At 44.2% G+C, this 17,276-nt stretch overlaps 2 protein-coding genes across 4 annotated transcripts; both read right to left on the reverse strand.

Annotated features, from left to right (window-relative positions):
• Window positions 1-384: 384 nt before the first annotated feature.
• LOC123136491 (uncharacterized) lies at window positions 385-7,203 on the reverse strand. The gene is made up of 6 exons (XM_044555872.1): window positions 6,579-7,203; window positions 5,678-5,770; window positions 2,289-2,381; window positions 1,645-1,790; window positions 1,464-1,574; window positions 385-1,158 (listed from the first exon to the last, which is right to left on the reverse strand). The coding sequence occupies exons 1-6, from the start codon at window positions 7,186-7,188 to the stop codon at window positions 583-585; spliced, it is 1,629 nt and encodes a 542-aa protein (XP_044411807.1). The 5' UTR covers window positions 7,189-7,203; the 3' UTR covers window positions 385-582.
• A 1,419-nt stretch (window positions 7,204-8,622) lies between these two features.
• Window positions 8,623-12,512, reverse strand: LOC123136492 (uncharacterized). Of its 3 annotated transcripts, XR_006467030.1 has the most exons (5): window positions 12,215-12,512; window positions 11,815-11,933; window positions 10,756-11,747; window positions 9,027-9,273; window positions 8,623-8,922 (listed from the first exon to the last, which is right to left on the reverse strand). XR_006467030.1 is itself a non-coding variant. In XM_044555873.1 (3 exons), the coding sequence occupies exons 2-3, from the start codon at window positions 11,191-11,193 to the stop codon at window positions 9,169-9,171; spliced, it is 543 nt and encodes a 180-aa protein (XP_044411808.1). In that variant the 5' UTR covers window positions 11,194-11,933; window positions 12,215-12,512; the 3' UTR covers window positions 8,623-9,168. The 3 variants fall into 3 exon arrangements, 1 of the variants encoding a protein (XP_044411808.1); XR_006467029.1 differs by having other exon boundaries at window positions 10,756-11,933; XM_044555873.1 differs by having other exon boundaries at window positions 8,623-9,273; window positions 10,756-11,933.
• Window positions 12,513-17,276: the final 4,764 nt, after the last annotated feature.

Genomic DNA, 17,276 nt, shown 5'->3' on the forward strand with positions numbered 1-17,276 from the left:
TGTAGCCATGCCCCATCACGTCCTCTTGAAGGGGGCACAAACTCTGAGGGCGCGAGGTGGCCGCCTGCTTGACGCCGCCCTCTCTAGAGGCCAGCTGGATGGAGTCGGCTGCTCGTGGTGCCGTCGGCTGGTGGTTGGCCGCCCTGTGGCGGCCGTCGAGCTGGCCGGCCCCCCGAAGGGCGGAGCTTCAGCTTGGGGCGCAGCAAGGCGAAGACCCGTGGCCCGTCACTCCGACACCAAGCGAAGAACATCGATGAACTAGGGTTTCATACCAGCATCGAGGTAATGCTTTCGTTTCATATTTTGCGTGACACGGCCAGCCCCTGCTGGAGGCAGCCCCTGCTTGGGCACTGTAGTGCAAGAACGAAAATTGAGCACGATAAAGAGAGAATGTTTCCCCAGTAACTGAAGTAAACAGTAGGGGACAGAAACGGTCTCTAAGTTATCTTCTCAACCAGGGGTAGAGATACTTGATAGGAGTACTTTCCATTGGGCTACAAAATTCACCGCCACTACTACTACTACTAGGTGATGCGTAGGTGATGCGTAGGTGATACTCGTTTTTACACATACTTTTCAACCCTATGATGCGTAGGTGATGCTCAGAACAAGCCCGAAGTGGTCACTAGGCAACACAGGATACTCAATGTTCTGGACTACCTTGCGGACAGTCTTCTCCTTGTAGTGTGATATCCCAGGTATCGCCTCCTTCCCGATCATCTCAATGGTGTTGATCTCGAAATCCGGCAGCTTGCACACAAACCGGTCCAGCCTCTTCTGCAGCTTGCGGTTGCCTGCCAGCATACCGTTAGCCCGCGTGTCGTACGTCCAGCCGTCCTCGCCTGGCTTCAGCTCAGCCCAGGCATCGACCCAGCCGTCTGAGAGAGGGAATGGCCCGTCGCCTTTGTCGTCCCAGTTCATGTCTCCGCAGAATATCACGTTGCGGAACTTGTCCAATATCCTCATGGATGCATTCGCCTGAGTTACTCGTTCCTTGCTGTACATCTGATTCCACGCGCAGGGGCTCTCCAGGTGGCTTGTGGCCAACACCAACTTGGTCGCACCTCCAATGTTGATGTCTGCCATGCACAGCTCCCTTTCCATGACTGAGTTGGAAAATGGCATGCATTCGAATGAACTCACGGGCAACTTGCTCATCTGCAGTTATTGCAATCGAATCACATCACTGAAATACATGAATGAAATGATAAGAGGATACATGCTCTAAAGCTACAAAGAGGAGCAATAGAATGTTTGAGAGCAGTAGCGCTTTACATGGCATTATATAAACAGATTAGTCATATGTGCATCTTGGTGGCCATAATATAAAAGGCACACTTTATTTTAATGGAGATTAAAAGTTAACAGTTGCATGTAAACTGTAGAAGAAGATGAGTAAATCAAAATTCACATATGCTTGCACTCATCCCATATATGAAGTTTGCGAGAAGCACGGTGAGTACCTGCATGCAGTAATATTGCCTCTGCATGGCCATCCTAGCTGACAGAGAGCATTTGTATTCTTGCCACCAGCCAGATTTTTGGAGAAGCATATATATGTTTGGTGTAACCTCCTGCAGTTACACAGGGAAATTGAGAAGGGGAAAAGAAATAACAATAAGTTCAAACTGAAAAACTCTGGACCTGGAAGCATATAAGATCTGGGTTGTGGTGCTGAATAAGATTTCCAAGAGCATACATCCTTTTCGTCAGTTCCAAATCCTCCCGAAACCATACGTTGTATGTCATGACTTTGATGGTCTTCTTATCCAAATGAGTTTCAGAATTTACTGTGGAAAGCATTATAAATATTTAGCCTCTAATAACCTGCATAAAGTAGCTAGAAATATTTCTTTTGTTCATCAGTTTAGACAAACAACATAGAAGGGTTCACTGGTTTCAAGATAAGTTCATGCTGGGTTTCAAGACAAAGAACATACGATATCTAAGATAAATCTGTTAGTGACTTTTAAAGGGATCATGCATTCATGCTGAGTTATATTCAGCATAACAGGAAACAGACTATATAGAACTACTCAGCATCAGTCTGTGGGCAATATACTACTCCCTCCGTCCCATATTAATTGTCGTTCAAACGGATGAATGACAATTAATATGGGATGGAGGGAGTACATTTGAACAGATTCAGATGAAAGGACACCATCAATCAGGAGAGACGTAATACAGAAGCAATTCTTCCACATTCAACAACTAAAACCTCCAGTATTTAATTTTTAAAAACATACAAATTTACAATAGTCCTTTTTTTATTTTAACCCTAGATATACCTTTTTTGGCAGTTGGCTCATCCCTTTCATTCGAGCCACCACCCTCGTGGACAATGGCTGGCGACGTCACGCGGCCTATCTTCCTCGAGCACCCTAGGTAAACCAAAGGAAAGATTAGTGCATGGACAAGGTCATATTCTAGAAGAGATTTGACATTGACAGACAAAGAAAAAGTAATAACATTTAGGCAGAAAACTTCAAGCTCTATGGTGTACTCCCTCCGTCCCAAAATTCTTGTCTTAGATTCGTTTAGATACGGATGTATCTAATACTAAAACATGACTTGATACATCCGTATTTAGACAAATCTAAGACAAGAATTATGGGACAGAGGGAGTACTAGTTAGCAACCGTCCTAAAGCCTCAAACAAAATGAAGATGACAAAAAATTAGAGTGAAAAAATAATAAAATATATCTCTTGTCATTTCTTAGGTAGTTTACCATATTGTGAAATTCCATATGTGGCCATCGGACATTATTACACGTTCCTAATTACTCTCATGTTGATTTGCCGTAGTTTATCCAAGTCTGTTAACAAACAATGTGAGGGCAATTGGGATGCTTATTTTTCCTTTATCTCACTAATTATAGATAACTTGCCATGAAATAAGATGGGTCGCACTGAAAGTTGTGTAGCATCCCAAAATTTTAGGACCTCAATAAGTCCCGAACGTTCGATTTTTAAGCATGCTAATCCGAACTCTTTTCATGGCAACTTTAGTTAAGGCGATGTTGACAAACATGGCAATTTTTTGACAAAAAATCGAACTGGAACAAAGTTGCCATGTGTTAACAACTAAAGTTGCCACCTCGCAGCAACTAAAGTTGCCATCAAAAAACGTTCAGGATGACATGCTTAAATTCCGAAAATCAAAAAAGAAGGGGGGAAAGTCCAATGTTGCAATATAACATTTGAACAGATTCGGATGAAAAGAAGATGAATCAGGAGAGACCTAGATTACATGGATACTTCTGGAAACTGGCATAGCGTTTGTACGCATCAGATATGTCCAAATACCTGCAGGAACGTAACGGATATGTATCCATCTATTTTCCCTTTTCCAAAAAAATAAATTATTTCAGATACCTGTGGGATACCCATGGGATACCTGTGGGATACCTGTGGGATACCCATGGGATACCTGCCGAAGACGGGAAAACCCTAAACCCCACTATTTTTTTTTGAGGGGTCCTAAATCCCACTATCCCTACCCACGACACCCTCCTCCCTCTTTCTCTCCTAATTCTGCCTCCATCCCGACCTGAGCTGGTGCCACCGCTAAACAGGTAAGGAAGGCCAGCCCGCCGCTGCTCTCTTCCCTGTTCTGAGCGCGGCCACACCAGACAAGGAGAGCTCCATGACACTGCTGCTCCATCACCCATTCTGAGCACTGCCACAGCTCCTGGTCAATGCAGTCCAAATGTTGAGTGCTGCTCAGATTCCTCCAAATGCAACCCGAAATTGTCAATTTTACGAATTGCTGTATAAAAAACACCAATTTCTATATATTTTTAATATTTACTCCCTTGTCCCAAAAAGCTTGTCTTAGATTTGTCTAGATACATTGAGTGTTAGATACATCCGTATCTAGATAAATCGAAGGCAATCTTTTTGGGAGGGAGCTAATATTATATATATACAAACGTACCAACGTATCTGTGTTTTTGAAAAAATGACGTATCGCAGTGTCCGTATCCATATTGCTGTACCCATGCGTTATAGGGACAGATGTAGTAGAGGAGCGATTTTTGCACATTCAACAACTAGAAAACTCCAGTACTTCATTCAGAAAAGGCATACCAAAATAAATAAATCCATTTTACTTTAACCCTAGATAAACCTTTTTCGATGGTTGTCTCATCCCTTTCATTGGAGCCGGCGTCCTCATGGCACTGATTACGAGTCGAAGGACTAGTCGAGACTAGTCGATGGACTAGTCTATGAGTCGCAACTGTGGTGTCGACTGCAAATCTCGTGTAGACTAATTCGGTGAGTCGAGCGGTCGAGAGACTAGTCTACGACTAGTCTGGACTAGTCCTGTTGTCTGAGTCGCTCGACTCAAATTTGGGAGGGGAAAATTGGAGAGCGAGCTATGAGAACAAGCCGCCTGGACGAGGCCACCGCCAGCACCCACTGACCCGCCGCCGGGACGGCGGATGGCGAAGCAAGGCGCGGCAGCCGGCCGAAGCTCGTGCTCGGGCGGCGGCCATGGCCGTGCCCCGTAGGCGCGTGTGGCCCTGTGACGAGAGAGAGAGAGAGAGAGAGGAGAGGATGCACGGCGGTGGTCGGCGGGCTCGCCAACGGCGGAGGCGCGGGTCGCGCGCGCGCACTTTTGTGCCTGATGGCGCAGGCGGCGGCGACGGGATCGATCGGAAGCTAGGGTTACAGAGGCTGGGACAGGAAGTAGGCTAAGTAGGCTGGCTACTTGGGCCCAAATGGGCCAGCTTGGGGTGGCATGCTGAGCTGCACTGGGCTGGGCCTGGCGAGCGTTGGCTATTACTGCTGGTTTTATTGTATATACTGTAATGTGTTGTAGAGTTTACTACATACTGCTACTAGGTATTAGTAGTTGACTACTACAGTACTTTGTCGACTAGTCTAGCACTAGTCTAAGACTAGTCCGATTAGTCTATGAGTCTCAACCTCGGAACGACTCAACGACTCGTCGACTCGTAATCCTTGCCTCATGGACGATGTCTGCTGACGCTACGCAGCCTCTCTTCCTTGAGCACTCTAGATAAATGAAGTAAATATTATTGCACAGACAAGGTCATGCTGTAGAATAAATTTGAGAAGGAAGTCAAGATTATCTTATATAAAAAAGTAATACATTAAGCAGAAACTGCAAACCCTGTGTTGTATTACCTCCATCCCAAATTACTTGTCTTAGATTTATCTAGATACGAATATATCGTAAACTTAACACTAAAAAAGTGTTAGATACATCCGTATCTAGACAAATCTAAGACAAGTAATCTGGGACGGAGGGAGTACTAATTAGTAACCATGGTAAAGGCTCAAATACAATTCAAGTGAACACAAATTGGAGCAAAAATCAAATACCAATATATCCCTCATCATTGTACATCGATTTTCTTAGGTAGTTTACTATGTTGTGAAATTCCATATGTGCCCATTTGACATGGGAATTTAAGCCCCTTCCAAGATTTGATTTACATTATTACTCGTTCCCAATTATACAGCTTGACTTTAAAATAGTTTACTCGAGTCCACTATGAAACAATATGAGGTCAATCAGGAGCATTTACTCTTCTTTTACCTCACTAATTATAGATTTATAGATAAGCAGAAAAACTCCAGTACTTGATTTGTCAAAAAACATGCAAAATCAAAATAATCCTTTTTTACTTTAACCCTAGAAAAAACCTTTTTCAGTGGCCGTCTCATCAATTTTGTTCGAGCCGTCGCCCTCGTGTACGATGTCTGACGTTGCTGTGTGGCCTCTCTTCCTAGAGCACCCTAGATAAACCAAAGGAAATATTATTGCATTGACAAGGTCATATTGTAGAAGAAATTTGACATAACAAAGTGACGTTATTTTGCATGAAAAAGTAATACATTTAGGCAGAAACTGCAAGCTCTATGTTGTACACCCTCTGTAAACATTTATAAGACGTACTTTTATAAGACGTTTGACCTAAAATGTCTTATAAAAGTTTACAGAGGGGAGCACTACTTAGCAACCATGCTAAAGCCTCAAACACAATGAAGATCAGATATATCTCTCATCATAGTACATCAATTTTCTCATATAGTTTCCATGTTTTGAAATTCTATCTGTGGTCATCTGACATGGGAATTTAAGCCCATTTACATATGCCATTAGCATTATTACTCGCTCCTAATTACTCAGGTTGATTGTACCATAGGTATCCAACTCTCTTAACAAACGATTTAAGGGCAATCAGGAGCATTACTCTCTTTTACCTCACTAACTATAGTCAACTTGCCGTGATTTAAGATGTGTCAGACTGAAATTTGTATAAGATCCCAACATTTCATCCAAAAACAAGAAAGATTACAAAATAACATTCGAAAAGATTCAGATAAAAAGACAGCATCGATCAGGAGAACACAACGGAGAATCGGTTTTTGCACATTCAATAACTAGAAGAACTCCAATATTTATTTTCTTAAAGCACACAAAATCAAAACAACCCTTTTTAATTCAATCCTAGATACTGTAGAAGAATCTTGATAGAGAACTCAAAGTAAAGATTATTTTGCATACAGAATAAGCAAAATATATATATAACCCTAGATGAACCTTTTTCGGCGGCAGTCTTATCCCTTTCGTTTGAGCCGGCGCGCTCGCAGACAGCGTCCGGCGACGCCGCGCGAGCTAACTTCATCGCGGCATCAGAGCGACCTATGTTCCTCGGGTCCCGACGAAGCGGGAGGAACGAGGCGCCGGCGACGGCGGAGAAGTCCAGGTCGTCGCCGTCGTCAACGGCCACGGGACGCGCGGCGCGGCAGACGGCGCAGGCGGCGGAGCTCCCGGGGTTGAGGAGCGTGCAGCGGGCGCAGGACCACTGGGCCGGCGGGAGCGGGCGAGACGACGAAGAGGCGACGACGGCGGACTGGCCCAGCGACGCGTCGTCGACGTCCACGGGACGCGCGGCGTCGCACGCGGCGCAGGCGGCGGCGCTCCGCGGGTTGCGGAGCGTGCAGCGGGCGCAGGGCCACTCGGGCGGCGGCGGGAGCGTCGAGGTGGATGGGGACGAAGGGGGAGGAGGCGAGGAGGCCATGGTGAGCCTGGGGGAGCGGAGGCGGAGGGTTCTGCTGGGGAGGAAGAGGGGTTCGGGCTGGGGGAGGAGGAGGCGGCGGAGGGGGCGGAGGCGGCCGTGAAAAGGGGGGCGAAAGAGGAACGTGGCCATTGGAAAATTTTGAATTTTGAAGTCGGGGGCTCCGTCCGCCGGTGCGCGAGGCCGAGCGTCCTCTCGAAGGAACCTGGTCTTCCATAGGCCGGTGGATAATCCCATCGTTTTTTCTGAGCGAAATATACCATCCTTTGTTTTTTATAATGCTATAAACCCGACGTTCGCTAGGAAGGTGGCAAATAGAAGGTGTTTTACGGCAGTTTATATTGTCATGAGGATGACGAATTTAGTTTGCAAGCACGGTAAATCTTAATAAAAAACTAAACTTAGGCGGATTTATCATCTTTGGCAAATAAATTTGTCATCCTCAGTCAACATAAATTGCCATGCAAGTCGTTCGCAACTGCCATGCTTCCCAGCCGGACGATGGTTGGTATTTTTTCTTTTTGGAGAGAGAGAGAGAGGGAGTTTTGATTCTTTGGAGGTATGGCTTGGTTCTGGATATACACGGAGAATGAGCGAGGTGGGAGTCGGGGGAGTGGCGGCGCTGAGATTTTGAGGCTGCGTGCAAGTCGGGGGGAGGGGAAGGAGGCGCCCGTTCCGCGTGGTCCGTCCAATTTGGAGGCATGGCTTGGTTCTGGATATACACGGAATATTCGTTCGGTGGGAACGAGTGGGTTCTGTTCATTTGCTAACCAAACGCTTGAACGAGGCCCAGGGACGGGTCCAACCCATGTCGTTCCACTTGATGACTGAAACTAAACACACCCTTAAACCTTGATGGCCACCTGACCCACCTCGTATGGCTTAAACCCCTGAAAATGGTCGCCGAAAAAATAGTACAAATAAATTTGCACTAGGATGTGCATAATTTGTATTAGTTTGCATTTTTATCACAAATCTATACATTTTGCTAGTAAGCCTTTGGGTGTGGCTACACGCCGTGTCGGGTTTTCTTTTTTGTCTATATTCTTTCTAGTGACGTTTTTGTGGATTTCTTGTTTGCTATTCACTTTATATTGTCCTTTAACTTTATATTAGAGTGCAAGGGCATATATGTTTGTCATGCGTTTTTGTTAGAGGACAATATAAAGGGTTACTATTCACTTTATATTGTCCTTTAACTTTATTAGAGTTACTCTATTAGAGTTACTATTCACTACTCCCTCCGTTCCTAAATACTTGTCTTTCTAGAGATTTCAACAAGTAACTACATACGGGGCAAAATGAGTGAATCTAAACTTTAAAATATGTCTACATACGTCCGTATGTTGAGTCCATTTGAAATGCCTAGAAAGACAAGTATTTTGGAACGGAGGGAATATATATTAACTCTATAAACAAAATCTTGGCCTTTATAAAGTGAATCCGTACCAATATAATAGAATTACTATTCACTTTATATTGTCCTTTAACTTTATTTTGTTCACCCAGATTTTTAGGTGGAGTTTTTCTTTGTCAAAAAATTTATACGAGTACGGCAGTAAGTCAAATTGCTAAAAAAAAATCCCATATCAGGTTCATCACGGTATTTTCCACTAGTCCGTACACTACTTTGGAACAATGTCAAAAACAAACAACAAAATCCTGACTTGTGCGGCCGGCTAGATCGGCTTGTTCCGCCCGTTATAGGCGACGCTAGGCTCACGCTTGGAAGAGAGCAGCGCCAGATTTCTTGCCACAGGTTCCAGATTTTTTGTTCCACAAGGCTTCACTCTTTTCTAGGTCCACAATGGTAAATCCATATACTGCATCAGGAAATCACAAGATGAAGCATATTTTCTTCCGTACCTAACATATGTTTCAAAACAAGCTCCATCAAGAAAAGACTCGCAACAGCGTTCTCCAAAATCCAACCAGGGAAGCATTTGAAAACTAAATTTGTTGAATCATACTTGAAATTGTCTATTGGCAGTTGGTAAAAACCAATGGATGCCCAGTTCACCACCGCCTTCCAAATGCAAAAATGGTGTGCGCTGCATAGTGCATACACACCTAGAGCCAATATGGGCCATGGCGAAAAGATGCCCGGGAAGTTCAACATGACCATGCATATGCACGCCACATACAATCTTCACAGGTGTCAGAATATTTATCGGCTTCGAGGGTGAAATAGCAGCCGCAGGTAGTGCATCGTTCAGCCTGTAACAAAAAAGGGGTGCGTCAGATCTGCAGTCAAACCCAGAGATATAGTAATACCAAAATGATCCTAGATGTGGATGTCACAACCTACCACACTACAGTTCTGAACCAATTCAAAATATATTGTGAAAATCACTACTCATCATTCGTTCTTGATTTCATTACCAATCACTACTCATTATCCATTCTTGATATTTCATTATCAATCTCCCAATCTAGCATGGCTGGCAGTTTACTTAAATTCATTGGGACAAAAAAGTATGCACTTCCTCTATCCGGGTTTATGAGGCCTAATATGTATTTCGAGATTTACTTTGACCATTATTTAGACCAATAATATGTGATATGTATGCCACAAAAAGTAATACCATTGAATTTTGAAAGAAGTTTCCAATGGTATAATCTTCAAGGCATACATTTCATATAATATTGATGGTCAAAGTAAAGCCTTGGCGCAATGGTAAAGCTGCTGCCTGCTGCCTGCTGCCTTGTGACCATGAGGTCACGGGAAACAGCCTCTTACAGAAATGTAGGGAAAGGCTGCGTACAATAGACCCAAAGTCACCCTTCCCTGGACCCTGCGCAAGCGGGAGCTACATGCACCGGTCTGCCACTTTATTGATGGTCAAAGTAAATCTCAGAATACGCATTCAGCCTTACAAACCCGAAAGGGTGGAGTATGTGTATGTGTCACAAACCGGAAAGAAGAAGAGTACACAAACTAGACAACCATAAAATGTAGATAACCTGTCAATCTATAACATAATTAACCAACGGCATATAAATAGGACGAGCAGCCACAAAAGTAAACTGCACAAATCTGAACATCGGTGCTGTAGGTAGGTTTGTAGCGACCATGGCAAATCAGATCCTTTTTTTTAATTCTATATCTGAGTGCTATGACACACATCGACAGACGGACACTTCTTAAATGTGATACTCTCACTGGTGGATCTTTGAATAAGACCCACTTCTCAAAAAGATCCATCATATAGTCAGCATTCTAAATTTATCAATGTGACCATAATTTCCATTCTAAAAAGAAGGGATTATAATCTGCAATTGCCCAAAACTGAACAGCTTGACAACAACAACAACAACAAAGCCTTTAGTTCCAAACAAGTTGGGGTAGGCTCTTGACACTACAATAAAAATCTGAATATAGAATAAGTACCATCAATCAGACCTAATAACCATTATATGATACCTACAAATACATATAAATCAATTTGAAGGGCATAGAATCGATTGAAAAACATGACCATAAATAAATGGAAAAATCCATATGCTAATGTTGTGTGTCACACCTATGACGCTGCAACAACTGTTTTTCCTAAAAATGCAGCTATAATTCTTTAACCCACAGGTGTTCCCCACATCACCTAGAAAATTATCTCCAAGATACAATGATAAAAGCAAATAATAGTAAGGACAGTACAAACATACATACATAATTCCAAAGTATATGAGGATAACACTCACCTCAGAAGTGAACGTGCTCTCTGAAGACAATAGACTTCCAGTGTAAGTACCAACAGATGAGGATTTCCTCATCCCACAATCAGTGTAAGTCTTGGTAACTGGATTATACAACCTTAGCAATCCTGGTGCAGAGATGACTATCCTCCCATCATTTAGAATGTCCACTGGTTGAGCAAAGAGATTTTCACGTTGGGGATCTATGCTGTACCTTTTATTCCAGAGACATTTCTCAATATCCATCAAAAACCATAAGTCCCAAGGGCAATATTCAGAATCGTGGGCCTTACCTAAGAACCCATCCAAACATACCAGTGATAGCTCCAAGTCTAGACTAACGTAACTGGACCTGCCATTGCTATCCTCAACAAAGCTGCGCACTGACATTGGACCTTTGACAATCCCCATCCACTCCTCTGTCTCAAGGTTGAACAAAGCCATGCTACCCGGTTCGACATGGTCGCCAGAAAATGTGGGACGTCAAAATTCCAGCAAGAAGTAGACAACTCCTTTGACAGTGACACTTTTGTCACGCTTACTTGCGATAGGGGCCGGAGGGCCCTGTTTGCCCCTCCATCTTGCGTGGCGACCATCATCAAGGGTGATGACCTCACAGACCATCGGGCTCGACTCGCTATCGGAATTGTCGATACTGACACAGCGTATAGCCTTGTACTCTCCCGTGGAGCCAACCTGTCCAAAGTCAAATGATACTGGGAAGAAATGTTCCACATGTGCATGCTCCTTTGCACGGTGAATGGGCAATGCAAACGTATCCCCTGTGGCAGGGTTGATCACATGGCAGGCCGCAAAGTGGTTACTTCCGGTGACACATATAAGGTCCAAGCGGCATGTGCGCACCAACCTGGGAGCAGCCATGCTGGTGGCTATCCGTTTAACAACAGAGCCAGACAAGTCCAGAATGTCAATGGTGCCGCTTCCATACAATCTACTACATGTGGCGATTAGTGGCCCAGAGTGGTGGGACTTGTGCGCTGCAACAAAGAGCAGATCTGAGAGGAGGGACCTCCAGGATCGGCAGACCGCTCGGAAGAGGCATACCGTCTTTGCCGGGAGGCGCACAAGGATTTGAAGCAGCATGTCTTCAGGCAGCACACCATCACTGGATGCGGCAACGCGCAACTTCTGCGGCATCACTGAGGGCAGGCGTCACATTTTGTCTGCAACAACAACAGGGGAGTATGCTTATCATGTTGCCCAATAATCAGGCGAGCAAGAACACCCAAATATGCACAATAGAGACAACAGGTTCGCATCAAGTGGGCATTTTTTTTTCGATTTTCATTGTACTATTCACCAAATATGACTACGGCGTTATGAAATTAGTAGGTGCCACTGCAAAAGTCTAGGGTTCCGGAAGCTGATTAAGACCTAAAGCCCCCAGAGATAGGGGCTTAAGCGGCGATAAGGGGTCGGCCAGGAAAGAGGGAGGGATTGTTACCACGGAGGCGACGCTGGTGATGTGCACAGGCGTGCGGCCGGGACGGATGGATGTCGGTGAGATCGGAGGCGGCGCGGGAGCAGTGACGAGTGGAGACTGGAGTCGCCTAGTCACAGGAGGCGACGCTGGTGAGGTGCGCGAGCGTGCGGCCGGAGGAGGTGGATGCCGACGAGCCCGGAGGCAAAGCGGAAGCAGTGGCGACCGGCGAGCGGAGAGAGGAGGCTGCCGTCGCCGGCCGACTCGACTGGGTTAGGCGGGGCCGCTGGTAGCCCAAAGTAGTCGCCAAGTGTCGGGTCGCTGCAGTACTAGGCCGACACAGTGATGTAGCACCATTTTGCACTGTTTTGCCTTTTTCTGTTTTTTTCCTTCAGTTTCTTTTGTTGGTTTTTTAATTTTTCCCTCGGTTTTCGTTGGTTCTTTCTCGATTTTTACCGTGTTCTACTGTTTTGCAATGGTTTTTCATTTTTCTTTATTTTTTCTTTTTCATTTTTCTTTCTTGGTATTCTCTTTGTTTTTTTCCTTCACCATTTCTAGTATCCACTAAAAATATGACGTCAGATTATTTTAGCATGGCAAATCAAACATTTTTTTATGGCAATTTATGTTTGCCGAAGATGGCAATTTTAATTGGCGAGCAGAAAATCTACCCTAGTTTATTTTTTTGCCGGGGAATTGCCGTGCTTGCCAACAAAATTTCCATCCTCGTGTCAACATAAACTGTCGTGAAAAACATTTGATTTGCCATGGCTATAAATCTGACAGTTAATTTTTAGTATTTCTGTTTTTTAAAACACATGTTTACTTTCTTTCAAACATAACATAATTTTTTCGTGTACATTTGAAACATTTTTATACACATTTAACTTTTTTAAAGCACATGATTAATTTTTTCAAAAAAAATATGTTTCGATGTCTACTTTTTCCTGATACACGCTGTACGTTATTCATATACATCTGAAACATTATTTTAATAGACATCTCACATTTTTTAAACACAATATTAGCATTATTTTCAAATATATATTTTGATGTCTATGTTTCTCATATACACTGTATGTCTGTTGCACGGTTAACATTTTTCCAAATAGATGTTTTTTCAACGTTTTAAATATAAGTTGTAACATATTTTGAATTGTAATTTTTTTGCATTAAACAAACATTTTTGTGCATTGTATAAACATTTTTTTGGGACGCGTGCAGATTACCTTTAGGATAGTATTTTGCCCGCATCAACCTTGCACAAAGACGGCCTGGAGTATCCAACAATCTCCAAGCTAGTTTGGCGACGAGAGCCTAATTGAACGCTTGCATGTCGCGGAACCCCATATCGCCCTTAGATATTGGTAGCATCATTCTATCCCAACTCAGCCACGCTATGTTTCTTTTCCCTTTCTCAACACCCCACCAGTACTGTCTACCATGCTATTAATACATATGCTATCGTTAATGTGTGTTCAACAAATTTTTCCCCAAGTAGAAGCTACCGTGATGTTTGTACCTAAATTATTAGGTCTGTAGCGTTTATACTTACACAAAAGTAACTGGGGTTACGTTTTCAACAACCTTTTTTCTTTTGTTCAAAGTTACCATGGTGCTTGTACATAAGTCATCACTGTTATGCGTATATTACCATGGTATTTATACAGAAGTTATAGCGGGTGTCTTCAACAAAATTTTTCCTCGGGTAAAAGTTATCGTGGTGTTTGTGCTAAGCTACCAGGTAAGTTGTGTGTATATTACCATGTTATTTTATACAGAAATTGTCACGATATGTTTTTGATAATTAAGTTGTCAGGTATGTTTATGATAAATCTTTTCCTCAGGTCAAAGTTATCGTGATGTATTTGCCTAAGTTTTCTGATCTGTTGTGCGTATATTGCCATGTTATTTATATTGAAGTCGCCAAGCTGTGTATTTAACAACTTTTTCACTAGGCAAAAAAGTTATCCTGATGTTTGTACCTAAATTATCCGCTAGACAGTGCGTATATAACCATACTAACAGAGTAGATGAGTCATTGAGACTAGAAAAGAAAAATAGGCTTCTTGATATCCTCTTCCCTACCCCAGCCGCCGCCGCGCCAGGCGACTAGGGAGGCGATTTTCTTCCTCCGATCTCAGCCGGACAGGGCGTTGGCCCCCTCTCCCTCTGGCTGCTCCGGATGCAGGAGGGAGGAGGGACCCCGTTCCTCCGCTCCGTAGTTAGATTTTGGATTTGTAGGTCGTGGTGCGCCTTTGGGGTAGTGGGAGCGGCGCCCAGACGAAAAATCCGCCTCAGCTTCACTCCCACATTGGTTGTGCCCTTCATGGCGGCGTCTCGGAGTTGATGGCATCGTGTGTTTGTCGATCCTTCAGATCGGCTGTATTAGGGTTCATGGATGGTGTTGGCAAGGCGATGACAGCGACTCCATCAGGTGTGCCTCTCCTTCTGCTCCGTCCCCATTGTTGTGGTGTTGTCTCCGACGTCATGGTGGAGCAGGGAGGTTTTGTCGTCCAGGAGTACGCGCACATGGTTGTCTGCGCAAGTGACAGCTGGAAGATGGTGCATCCCATGCTGGGTTTGTGGTTGGTGGCTGAGAGTTCTGGTTTGCTCCTTCGACGTTGTTGTCGTGCGGGGGTGTCAGATCTAGAGTTTGATGGCGTGTTCGGGGACATGTTGCCCCGGTCTGATTCTTTCAACGACAATGGTTTTGCTTCTGGCAAACTACTTTCGAGGTCCGTAAAGTTGCTGATCAGCGATGGAGCTGCGCCGAGCTCGGGTGAAGAGGTGATCTGTTTTCTTTCCCTTTGATGGCCGCTTCGGTGGTGTCGAAGAAGAGGAACAAGCGCTGGTATTTTGCATACGATTATCATATCTTTTCAGCAGTGGCGGAGCTAGCATTTGTCGTCAGGGTGGTCCGCCCCCCAAAAATTTTTTGACAAAAATATGACATGTGAACGTTCTAACTAGTTCTCGGTATCACATAGAAATATATCAATATGGTCTTACAAACACACTAGAATTCTTAAGACTAATTTTTGCATAAATAAGCCTACATAGTACATACTATATGGACCATAGACATACCTTGAGAAGTTCAAAAAGCCTATGTTTCTTGCTTACGCTTCTGCATTGTCATGAAGGTATAATGAAAGTAATTGAGGCTGAATTCAATCCTTTGTGGTTTCATTCAAGCCAACTAAAATTTTACATCATTTCTGCATATAGACCGATTTGAACATATTAAAGTACTTGTGCAAAATTATCTATGTGTTCATCACTTCATGTAAAGGGAATTGGGGCAAAAAAGGCAAACCCTAGTCTGAAATTGGGGGCAAAAAGGAAAACCCTAAGTCTGAAATTGGGGCAAAAAGTACCTATAACTTGTTTGCCGCCGTGGTGGCTTGGCTGGGCTTTGCTGGGTGGCGCCCGGGCCGGCGGGAATCCGGACCGCCGGAGCGCAGGGCAGGGGTGCGGCTGGACTACGCGGGCGGCCAGTCACAGGGCAGGGGGCTCCGAGCTCCGGTGGGTGGCGGGCGACCGGCGAAGCCACGAGGAATGGCGAAGCCGCGACGGCGAGGTGGCTGGCCGGCTGGGTGTCGAGTTCGGTCATAACGAAGACGAGTTGTTGCGCGAGGGGCGCGAGGGTTCTCCTCGTGCGTTCGTCCCTGTATAGATTAGTGGGCCTTTTTTTTGCTCTCTGGCCCAAATTAGAGATATAGGTATACAAGCAGTTTCAAAATCCCAGGATGGGCCGCGACCCACCCTGGCCACCCTGTACATCCGCCACTGCTTTTTAGTGTTGTAATGTCGGTGCTTATGTGCCTTATAACCGCATCTTTATTTTATAAATAAGACACGTATTACCATGAAAAAAACTAGAAAGAAGAAAAAAAGAAAATGGTAAGAAAAAGATCGATGTAGAAAAAGGAAAAGAAAGAAGGTTTACTTTTCAATTCGCGTTACATACATGTACAAAACATTACCTAGCCTATTTGTAAACACAAGCTCAGTCTAGGCCATGTAGTTATCTGCCACCGTTGAGGGGGTCCTAAAAAATGTGGCAAAAAAGACTACCTCTGGATCAGTTTGACAAAAAGGACCCCCTCAGTGGTGGCGGCAGGCGCGATAGGCGACACGTGGCACCTGCCGCCACGCCAGGAGGTAGAGCAAGGATCATAGAAACATCTTTCAGTGTAGGTGCAAGCTCCCCAAAACGAAAGTGAAAGGTGTGGGTTTCAGGTCTCCACCGGTCAACGAGGGATGTCAAAAGGGATGGGTCCAAACGTAACTGGGATTGATCTTCGCTTGATGTGAGCCTAGCAAAAGCATGTAGTCCATAAGCGTCAAGGTGAGGAATGAAATAATTGTGTATTGGCCAGGTTTTCTTTATGGTTCGAAGTCTGAAACTCCGATAATCATGTTCTTTATTTGGATTCAAAAATAGATGGCAACGGTGGCCGGCGTCATGGGGCCCCTCCAAAAGCCGCGGCACTTCAGCCATAACCTGCACACAAACATACAAAGAAAATACAAAGAGATTCAATGTACAATAAATATAAATACAATAACACAAAGAGATTCAATAATACAAAGAGATATAATTTACATTAATTAGCTGAAGTTAACATCACAGGTACAATAATACAAAGAGATTCAATTTAAAATAAATATAAATACAATAACACAAAGAGATTCAATAATACAAACAGATTCAATTTAAATTAATAAAAGTATAGTACAAATATAAGTAGACATAGCGAGTACAGATAAATCAACATCATGCGGTGTTGTTCGCTCGATACGGGCATTCCCTGCATGGATGTCTAGGACACCTACAAACGCGGCATCGCCTTGGTTCTCCCATCTGGCTATGGTCCATGTCATTGCGATGACGCCTAGACCGACGTCGTCCCTTGGCGGTTCTCATCAAGTCGGCGTTCGGAACCCATTTTGGCCCATCTGGCAACATTATTTTGTAGTTCATATCAATGCCCCAGGCGCAGAACTCACCGTTCCAAGTGTTGTACAGATTGTACATGTTGAAGTACGGTGATATGTATGGCTCAACACTGATTTTTTG

This window comes from Triticum aestivum, chromosome 6B, assembly GCF_018294505.1.
Source record: "Triticum aestivum cultivar Chinese Spring chromosome 6B, IWGSC CS RefSeq v2.1, whole genome shotgun sequence".
Taxonomy (NCBI): domain Eukaryota; kingdom Viridiplantae; phylum Streptophyta; class Magnoliopsida; order Poales; family Poaceae; genus Triticum; species Triticum aestivum.